Source organism: Aotus nancymaae, unplaced genomic scaffold (assembly GCF_030222135.1).
Source record: "Aotus nancymaae isolate 86718 unplaced genomic scaffold, 86718_ANA_hifiasm-v0.15.2.pri h1tg000006l, whole genome shotgun sequence".
NCBI lineage: Eukaryota > Metazoa > Chordata > Mammalia > Primates > Aotidae > Aotus > Aotus nancymaae.
Genome location: NW_026988417.1, coordinates 63,736,567 through 63,746,366, shown reverse-complemented (window position 1 = coordinate 63,746,366; position 9,800 = coordinate 63,736,567). Strand labels below are relative to the sequence as shown.

The 9,800-nt window shown below is 36.2% G+C and overlaps 1 protein-coding gene across 1 annotated transcript; it reads right to left on the bottom strand.

The window, feature by feature from the left end:
* Positions 1-1,840: 1,840 nt before the first annotated feature.
* Positions 1,841-8,009, bottom strand: SMR3A (submaxillary gland androgen regulated protein 3A). Its single transcript, XM_012473396.2, has 3 exons — positions 7,931-8,009; positions 6,666-6,733; positions 1,841-2,341 (listed from the first exon to the last, which is right to left on the bottom strand). Exons 2-3 carry the CDS (start codon positions 6,717-6,719, stop codon positions 1,865-1,867), a joined length of 531 nt encoding a protein of 176 aa, XP_012328819.2. The 5' UTR covers positions 6,720-6,733; positions 7,931-8,009; the 3' UTR covers positions 1,841-1,864.
* Positions 8,010-9,800: the final 1,791 nt, after the last annotated feature.

Genomic DNA, 9,800 nt, shown 5'->3' with positions numbered 1-9,800 from the left:
ACAATGCAGAATTTATGATATTCCAAACCCTTACATCCTGATCTGATCTCATTTTTTCCTAACTTACTAAATGACACCATTATTGACACAGTTGTTTAGGCCAACATTGTCAGAGTTACTATCAGATTATGTATTTTTCCTTAAATGCAAGATTCTATACTTTCATCAAAGATTTCTGGATATTTTTTCAGCTGTATGCTGCAGTTGATCACTTCGCTTCATCTCTATTGATCTTTCCCTAGTCTAAGTCACCTCTTCTCTCATCAGGACTTCTGAAATAGTCACCTCTCTTGCTCTTTCTATTTTATTTTAAGTTTGAGGATACATGTGAAGGATGTGAAGGTTTGTTACATAGGTAAATGTGTGCCATGTTTGTTTTCTGCATCTGTCAACCCATTGCCTAGGTATTAAGCACTCTTGCTCTTGTAATGGTTTGCTATCCATAGAGCAGCCAGAGTGATGAAGTTCTGAAAATGTTAATCAGATAATGCTGTTTCTTCATTTGAAGCTATGATGATTTCCCATAACATGTAGAATAAAGTTCCAAATAAAAATCCCTTCATGATGTTTTTTTCTCTACCTTCTTCATATCATCTACTTCCACTCTCCTCTTTTGTGAGTGTGAACTATATTAACTTTCATTGGCTCTTCCCATACACAAAATTTATTGCTGTTTCAGATCTTTACATGGTTGATCTCTTTTGCCTTGAACGCTTTTTCTCTAGATCATTTTGTACATAAGATAAGCTCCATGAAGACTATACTTTGACTACCTACAGTATTGCTGTTATTGTGCTACTAAAACAGTTCCTGTATCCTGGTAGGTTCTCAAAAGTGAAAGAGAAACCTGGGCAATATAGCAAAACCCCATCTGTACTAAAAATACAAAAACATTAGCCAGCTGTGGTGGCATGTACTTGTAGTCCCAGTTAGTTAGGAAGCTGAGGTGGAATTTCCTGAACTCAAGAAGGCGTAGCTACAGTGAGCTGTGATTGCTCCCCTGTACTTCAGCCTGGGTGATAGGAGTGAGACCCTTTCCAGGGAGGAAACAAAAAAGGAAAGCATTAAATACATACAGAAATTTTGTGCTTACTTTAGGTGTCTTGAGAGATTTTAATTTATGTGTTTGATGGCAATGTGGGAAGTTAAGTGTCCTGAAGGAAAAAGTCAAGCATGGAAAGATAAAGCTCTGATGACATCATGAGGCCATTTCCTAAATAGTCATATCATAATACTTCTGATTGAAATGTCAACGAATAGATATATTAGAAACTTGGAAATCTCAGCCATCATATTCTTCTTGTTGCCATCTGAACCTATCTTTTATCTCTGTCCTAGCATAGAAAAAGATTTTCATATCAAATTCGAAGACTTGTGTTTCATCTCTCAGATATTTAGATTTACTAGAATTGTGTTTCTTCTCCGCAACTATTTATAAGCAGTGATCAGATACTCAGGAATTTCTTTGGGCCAGGCTATGGTGAGGGCTAAGGTGTTTTCATTTTAGTGTCTATTAATATCCTATTTTGTGCTTTGTAATTGTATGATGGGTTGCTATACTGAAGAGGGCATCTGGTGGGCTATTCTTTTAACTTCATAATCCTAAACTTCAAGTCCCAGTGTCTTATTGCATTTTTCCTTACTTTTTTGGCCTTGGGAGACAAGATCAGCCTCTGGTAGCACTAAAATTTGTTTAGGTGACATAACTGAGGGGTAAACTGGTGGCTCTGATAACAGTGGAGACTTCATAGTGTTGCTCAATTCTTTATTTTTCCCTATTAATATAAAAGTTTTTGGAGATTGTTTCACAATTTCTCTTTAAGATATTTCTCTCAAAAACTCAGTGCTTTGGAATTTTTCATTCTCATCCAATAATGGAAGTGATTTTGTCTAATAGTCTCTTCGAAGTAGTGTTGAAATTCTTATTTTTGGTAGTAGCAGCAGTAGTCATAAGGGTGATGGTATCTTCTGTGGTGGTAATGGTTTCTTTTGGAGTTGTTTGTATTTGGGGTGCCAAAGTAGGGAGGATAGGATCAGTTGGAGAATTTACAGGGAAAAATAGAGGTCCAGGTGGAGAGGGTCTTCGTTGGAATGGTGGCTGTGGATAACCTGGGCGATAAGGGGGATGATGAGAGGATGGTGGGATTCTCCCTGGACCATAGGGTGGAGGAAGGGGTGGTAGAAATCTCCCTGGAACATAGGGTGGAGGAAGGGGTGGTAGAAATCTCCCTGGAACATAGGGTGGTGGGAAAAATCCTGGTCCAAAAGGGTAAGTTGGTGGAGGAGGAGCCAGTGGTCCAGGTGGATATGGTCCCCAGGGGCCTCTTTGACTCTCACCAGGCTGTGGAAAAAAGAAGTAAATAATTTTAAATCAGATATTTCACAGTTAAATGTAACGGTGAATTCTTTCTATGATAGGGAGAACTCTAAGATGGCCCCAAGATTTCTACTCCCTGCTGGCACATGCTGTCCTTTTAAAACAGATTCTACAATGTCAGAGAGAGAAGAAATCAGAGAGATTTGAAACTGCAGCAAATATTTTTCTCTGGGCTTTGAATCAAGATGTCATCCTGTGGAGAGGGCCATGTGGAAGTACATGGCAGACTGGCTATAGGAGCTGAGAGTGGCCCCTGGCTCGCAGGCAGCAAGAAAGTAGGGACTTCAACAACCAAGGGACTGTATCCTGCCAACAACCATACAAGCTTACAAAATGACACTGAGCTGCAGAAAAAAAAATACAGCAGTGGACACACCTTTTCAGACTTGTGAGACTCTGAGCAGAGAAGCCACTTTAGTCAAGCTCAGAGTTATGGCTAAATAAGGTGAGATAATAGTAAGTTCTTAAAGGCTACTAATTGGTGGTAATTTGTTATTGAGCAACAGGAAATTATTGTATCTAAGTTATGATGTCTGAAAGTCTATTTCAAAGAAAAAAGTTTCTCTTTTGCCCTCCGAATACCTAGGCTCTCAATGAAAGCTGGGATAGTATTGACTGGAAAAAATATATAGTGAGCAAAATCTTATCCTTTGCCTATAGTGCAGTCTGTCATTCCAAATTTCAAATGAAAATCAGTGCCTTGGTAGCATGGGAAAAACAGGCCTTTTTATGTCTAATTCAAGAGTTCGGGGTGGTTTTGGGCTTTGAACATTAATAAATTGTGAAACACATGTGTTTGCCTATTTCATGCAATGAGCTAATATAGGAGCTGTGGCAGGTTGCCAGAGGTACAAGCATGTTTTCTATGAATCTACAGGCTGACTATTACAATACAAGGTGTGATAAATAAGATTTAATGGGAAGTAGAATGAGTAGAATGAGTCTCTGGGGTTTCATGCCACTATTTGAGTTCTGCGTCTGGCATATAGAGGTTGGGTGAGTGTGGTGTCCTTAAAGAGACTGAAAGAATATGAAATCAGGAGGGGGCATGCCAAATAGAAGGAAAATACATGAATGTTCTGGAGTAAGGATGATGTTTCACTCTACTGACGGCAAGAAGTCCAGGTTGCTTGGAGCAGATAGTTTATATAGCACACAAAACTACATTCACTTCTTGTGGTTCTCAGTCCCTTCACGTATTTGTTTGGCTGCCCATTATCCTTGGTAATCCTAAACTTTAATATTACCATAAACCATCTCTCTCCTGAATTCTTAATTCCAGATTCTTAACAATGATAGAAGATGTCACAAGCACTGTACCATCAGAAAGTTAGTTACCTTCAGTGCTGCCTGAAATCCTTTTCTGAGGATTATTTTAGATTATCTCTTCCCACTTCTCCAGAGGCCTGTAGTTTTACATTGATGCCAGTTTTTTTTTTTTTTTTTTTTTTGAGATGGAGTTTCGCTCTCGTCACCCAGGCTGGAGTGCAATGGTGTGATCTCGGCTCACCGCAACCTCTGCCTCCTGGGTTCAGGCAATTCTCCTGCCTCAGCCTCCTGAGTAGCTGGGATTACAGGCACGTGCCACCATGCCCAGCTAATTTTTTTTTGTATTAATAGAGACGGGGTTTCACCGTGTTGACCAGGATGATCTCGATCTCTTGACCTCGTGATCCACCCATCTCGGCCTCCCAAAGTGTGATGCCAGTTTTATCATCGTTTTCTTCCTCATCCTGAGTTCTCATCTACCCCACCAAGATGGCTTTCCTCCTGCTTCACCAAGATATTGCAGGCAATTAGAAATGAACTTCCCTGATTTACTGGCCACACAACCATGAAGTCATTGATAGCTAGATAGTTTCTTTTTCTTCATAATTCTTTTCTCAGGGATGTGGCTCTGTCAGTCTTCCCTTTTACTTTCTGAAACTTTAATATCTGCCTTTTAGTTGGCTCATTTTCTTTAGAAAATCACTGTCACTTACGTTCAACTCAGTTTTTTCTCCCTATCCTATCAGCTCCGCATCCTGCTCCCAGAATTCTAAATGTAAACACTTCTTATCATCTCTCTTGCTTTCATACTAATCTGTCACTATTTTTACCAAAATTACTCTAACAGCCCCTTGATATGACCTCTTGATTCTACTCTTGCCCCTTTAACCTAACATGTGCAGAGAGGTTAAAGACATAATTTGAGAAATAAATATCAATTGATATAATTCCTCTGTTTATAAAAGAATTAGTTTCAACCACCAATACCCTTGTTGTGACTTTCTTCTTATCTCTTTCCTTCAAAGCAAAGCTGTATGAAAGGGAATTCTATATTTGCCAACACTAGTTCTTATTTCCCATTTGCTCTTCAACTTGGCCTCTGCCCTTAACATGCCAGCAAAACTTTTATTCATATCACCAATGAAACGAACAAATAAAAAATTCCAAGGCAATTCTGTGGGACCAGCCTCATGTTTGTCTTCTCTAGCTAGTGATAGTTTGTGGTATTATGGAGAGTGTTTGACCCAAGGGCTGATAATCCAAAGACTAGTCAGCGTATGTGGAAGTTCAGAATTTGACTTTTTATTGTCAAGAAAACAAATCCTTAGTATGAGAAACTATTTCACACATTTTTATTGTTGAGACAATTAAAAAATTAGCTGAAAGTAACTTTTTAAAGATATCCTGATGTTGATCTAAATATTATGTAATGAAAAATCTTTGTAGTAAATATCTGTTATTTTCCTGATCTCTTAACTCAGTCACAGCGATTAGCTCCCTTTCCACAATTGGCTAAAGTAAAATGATAAAAATGATGAAAATACTGTATTAGGAAGAACCACTACTCTCTCAAAGGGCTATAACTAATATTAATCTCCTATATTATTAAATTTAGAAATAATCGTGCTAAGACATGCATACTTTGAATCTAAATTTATTTGTTTTTTAATGGAGCTATAAATAGACTTGCTTTGAGGATTGAAAAAGATAACGAATGTAATACATTTGGAAAATTACCTATAACAGAGAAAACACTCAAAAGGTGACAGGTTGAATATGACTACTTACACTATCTACAAATATATATATGCAAAGGACATGTTACCTTTCACATTTCCAATGTTCAGTAGTTATTAATCATCATGAATCACATAATTTGGAAAAAGGCTCATTTCTATTTAAACTGCTTATATTATTGGAAAGCTCTATTTTTCAAATGTATCTTATAGAAAAGTTATTATTTGTATAATAACAGCCTGATACTTTAAAATAATAAAATGTTTTTCTCTTTTATTCTGAGGACACAAAAATATTGAAAATCAGCTTTATAATGAAGTCATTAAGACATAATCTTTAATGTATGCCAGTATGTTTTTGACTTATCAAAACTTATGTCCACCCATAATGCATGCAGTAACATGGCCAAAGTCAGAATACTTCAGTCGTCTCAGAATGTCCTGCTTTTATTCAACTTTTTAAAAGTAGGAGAGAGGCATTATTTTATGTTTCATGTTTAAGAATGATATAATTGTAGGTTGCCTGCTTTGTGGAAGTCACAGTCTTCTAAAAAATCAGCTTTCATGTTTTCCCATTTGATCTAATAGATTTTATGGTACTTTGGGAGAAGTTACTCTGGAATTAATCTCCCCTTTCTAACACTGGAATTAATCTACTCCTCCTTTCAAATTGAGTTTCATTCTGTTACTTTAAAAAATACGCATTAAAAAATTCTTTGTAATTTTGTAGGATATTTAGAATGTTCTAAAATGAAAAACTAGGTTGAGGACAATGAATGTAGTTTTCTTTAACCTAGTTTTTAATATATGCTAGGTGTTATTATAAATGTTTATTATTTCCTCAAAATTTAGCATACAAGGATTCTCCTAAATCCTTTGCAAAATGCACCTTCCCAGGTCCCATTATGGGATACTCTTATTCAGGCTTGGCTGAGGACTTTAATACTATATTTTCAGTAAGTGAGTTAGGTGACTTCATATGTTAAGAACAACTAAACAATCTCATTTTACAGTGGTTTTGCCTACTGTGTAATTGCTAGAGCACAGGAATTTACATTTATATAGCTGTTTAATGCAATCTGATATTATAGATTTGAGCTTCCCAATATGCAGGTATTTAAATTAAATTATACTTTAAATTTAAACACTAGAACAGTGTTTCATCAATGTGTAATTGTTACTAATATTTAAGAAAAGGTAATATTATTAATGTAAAAATAGATCTGAAGTAATGGTTAATGAGAAGAGTATAAAGATGTGTGATTGCGATTAACGATACTTGCTGTGAAACATGCTGCAAGAGCCCAAAGGCCCAAGATCAAAGTCAGTGATTTCATCCTTATGGTTGCCTCTGAAAGTAAGCAGAATAGGTAATCAGTATGATTTTTTAAATTAAAAAGTACTATTTAAAATTTCTCGACACATGGATATAATGTAGTAAAGATATTACTACTGTAGCATTTTTAGAAAATTTGCTTCACATTATTTTGGATTCAGTATTACAAAAATAAAAACTAGCCCATTATTTTGAAGTCAAATTCTCCTTAGCAATAGAAGCTTTTGTAACTACGGTTTTTGCCTTTAGAGGTAATTCCTTTGAAATATACAATTATTTACATTTGAATACTTTTGTATTTTTAAATAGCAGGTACATTGTTTTATAGATTTCTGTTTGCAATATTAACATATTAACTAGATCATGTGTTATAAATTTAATTCCTTGGGATATCTCAAAAACATAAGAAATAAATTACTCTGTTTGATGTAGTCTATGAAAAAAGGAGTCTCATTATATATCTCCTAGTGTTAGCAACATTCTACTAAATTAATTTAGTCTGTGATGTATGGTCTCAAAGTGCTTCCAAAAATCCATATATGGTGGATCAAACACCAAATCAGAGAACATGGAGATGACCAGGTATTTTATTCTCAATTGGCTGAAAATTTGTAACAAATGTCAAGTACATGATAGCTTGAGTTCTGGGAAAGCAACTCCATGCACCATTGTGCAAGTGGTTTCCTGACAGTCAATTCTCCATGTAGGTTGAGTGTATTGTCCGAGCAATGCAAGTCTTGAAAGAATCCTATGGACAAAATTTCACTGGATATTCAGTTGTATGTGGGTGTGGCTCTTTCTTTTAAGGATTACTGTTCCCATGATCCATTCTTATGAGAAGTTTGAAAAACAATAGAAAAACCAATGATAAAAATATACTATAGAACAATTCCCTCTTTTAGAGTACATCTGAGAATAATCTATCCTTATGAAGTTTCAAGAACTTTAAGGAACATCAAGGGGAAAAGTCAATTGTGTACTTGGATGGACTGGTTGTCCGCAATGCCCAACATGAATGCTTTACTCTGACGTGAATAACAGAAGTTTTCAAAATTTAGTATGTTTAATGACTTACAATTTTACATAAAGTGCTTATGTTTTTGGTGATAATGAATGTCCTAAAAAAGCTCATGAAATGTTATCTTGAAAAGTCTGAGAAAAAATTTAATATTCAAAGTAAAAATTCTTCAGTTAGTATTTCCAGGTACATACCTTTGTGTGAGGATCTGTCTTTGAGTTGATTAATCCGCTGGTTGAAATGACTCTTTCCAGTTGAAAGACAAAAGATAAAAAGAGAAGGGACAAGAAACGCCAGTTCTTAAATATTGCAAAGGATTTCTGTTGTCAGTAAGAGACAGGCTACTTGGAAATAAAATAACTTCTGGGTTGATCCTCTTCAAACAAAGATAGGAAAGTGGTTCTTGCCAATTTGTCAGTCTTTCTTTGCATTTTTGGTCTCATTTCTGGAAAGCATTGACCCATTCAATATTTATTGTTTCTTGAGGAAGCAGATACAACAAGTAATATCCTATCATTTCACGGAAACAATCTGGGGCCTGTGCCGCATCATTTTCTCTTTATTTTAAAGATAAAGCACCAGTTTTTTTCTATTCCAAGTAATTTTAATGGGCCATCTTTTGTATTTTCTATTTCATTTAATGGGCATTTTTTTTTTGTATTTTCTATTTCATTTCAAAGAACTAAATTACGTGTGAAATAAAAATATTTTTAAATTGAGTTCCATCATGATCAAGACAGAATTTGGGAACAAAAATGATAATTAAATTTAAAAGTGATTATTTAAATAAGGGATGCTAAATAGTGCATGCACACACATGTGCACACAGGCACTATACCACGGCAAGTGACGTTCAGAATATCTAAAATATTGCTTTTCTTGATCACAGGGCTATGTTTTGTGGGTTTTTTGTTTCTGTTTTTTTTTTAATTGCATTTTAGGTTTTGGGGTACATGTGAAGAACATGCAAGATTGTTGCATAGGTGCACACGTGGCAGTGTGATTTGCTGCCTTCCTCCCCTTCACCTATATGTGGCATTTCTCCCCATGCTATCTCTCCCCAACTCCCCACCCCCCGCTGTCCCTCCCCTATTTCCCCCAACAGACCCCAGTGTGTAGTGCTCCCCTCCCTGTGTCCATATGTTCTCATTGTTGAACACTCGCCTATGAGTGAGAACATGTGGTGTTTGATTTTGTGTTCTTGTGTCAGTTTGCTGAGAATGATGGTTTCCAGGTTCATCCATGTCCCTACAAAGGACACGAACTCATCGTTCTTGATGGCTGCATAATATTCCATGGTGTATATGTGCCACATTTACCCTGTCCAGTCTATCATTGATGGGCATTTGGGTTGGTTCCAGGTCTTTGCTATTGTAAACTGTGCTGCTATGAACATTCATGTGCATGTGCCTTTATAGTAGAACGATTTATAATCCTTTGGATATATACCCAGTAATGGGATTGCTGGGTCAAATGGAATTTCTATTTCTAGGTCCTTGAGGAATCGCCACACTGTCTTCCACAACGGTTGAACTAATTTACACTCCCAACAACAGTGTAAGAGTGTTCCTATTTCTCCACATCCTCTCCAGCATCTGTTGTCTCCAGCTTTTTTAATGATCGCCATTCTAACTGGCGTGAGATGGTATCTCAATGTAGTTTTGATTTGCATTTCTCTAATGACCAGTGATGATGAGCATTTTCTCATATGATTGTTGGCCTCATGTATGTCTTCTTTTGTAAAGTATCTGTTCATATCTTTCGTCCACTTTTGAATGGGCTTGTTTGTTTTTTTCTTGTAAATCTGTTTTAGTTCTTTGTAAAATCTGGATATCAGCCCTTTGTCAGATGGGTAAGCTGCAAAAATTTTTTCCCATTCTGTTGGTTGCCGATTCACTCTAATGACTGTTTCTTTTGCCATGCAGAACTGTGGAGTTTGATTAGGTCCCATTTGTCTATTTTGGCTTTTGTTGCCAATGCTTTTGGTGTTTTGGTCATGAAGTCCTTGCCTACGCCTATGTCCTGAATGGTTTTGCCTAGATTTTCTTCTATGGTTTTTATGGT

Bases quoted from the DNA above. Each gene is read 5' to 3' on its own strand.
- SMR3A (XM_012473396.2), bottom strand. From the start codon at position 6,719: ATGAAATCACTGACTTTGATCTTGGGCCTTTGGGCTCTTGCAGCATGT. The intron at 2,342-6,665 runs GCAAGTATCGTT...TTTTTTCCACAG, and splicing joins CTCTTGCAGCATGTTTCACA to CCTGGTGAGAGTCAAAGAGG.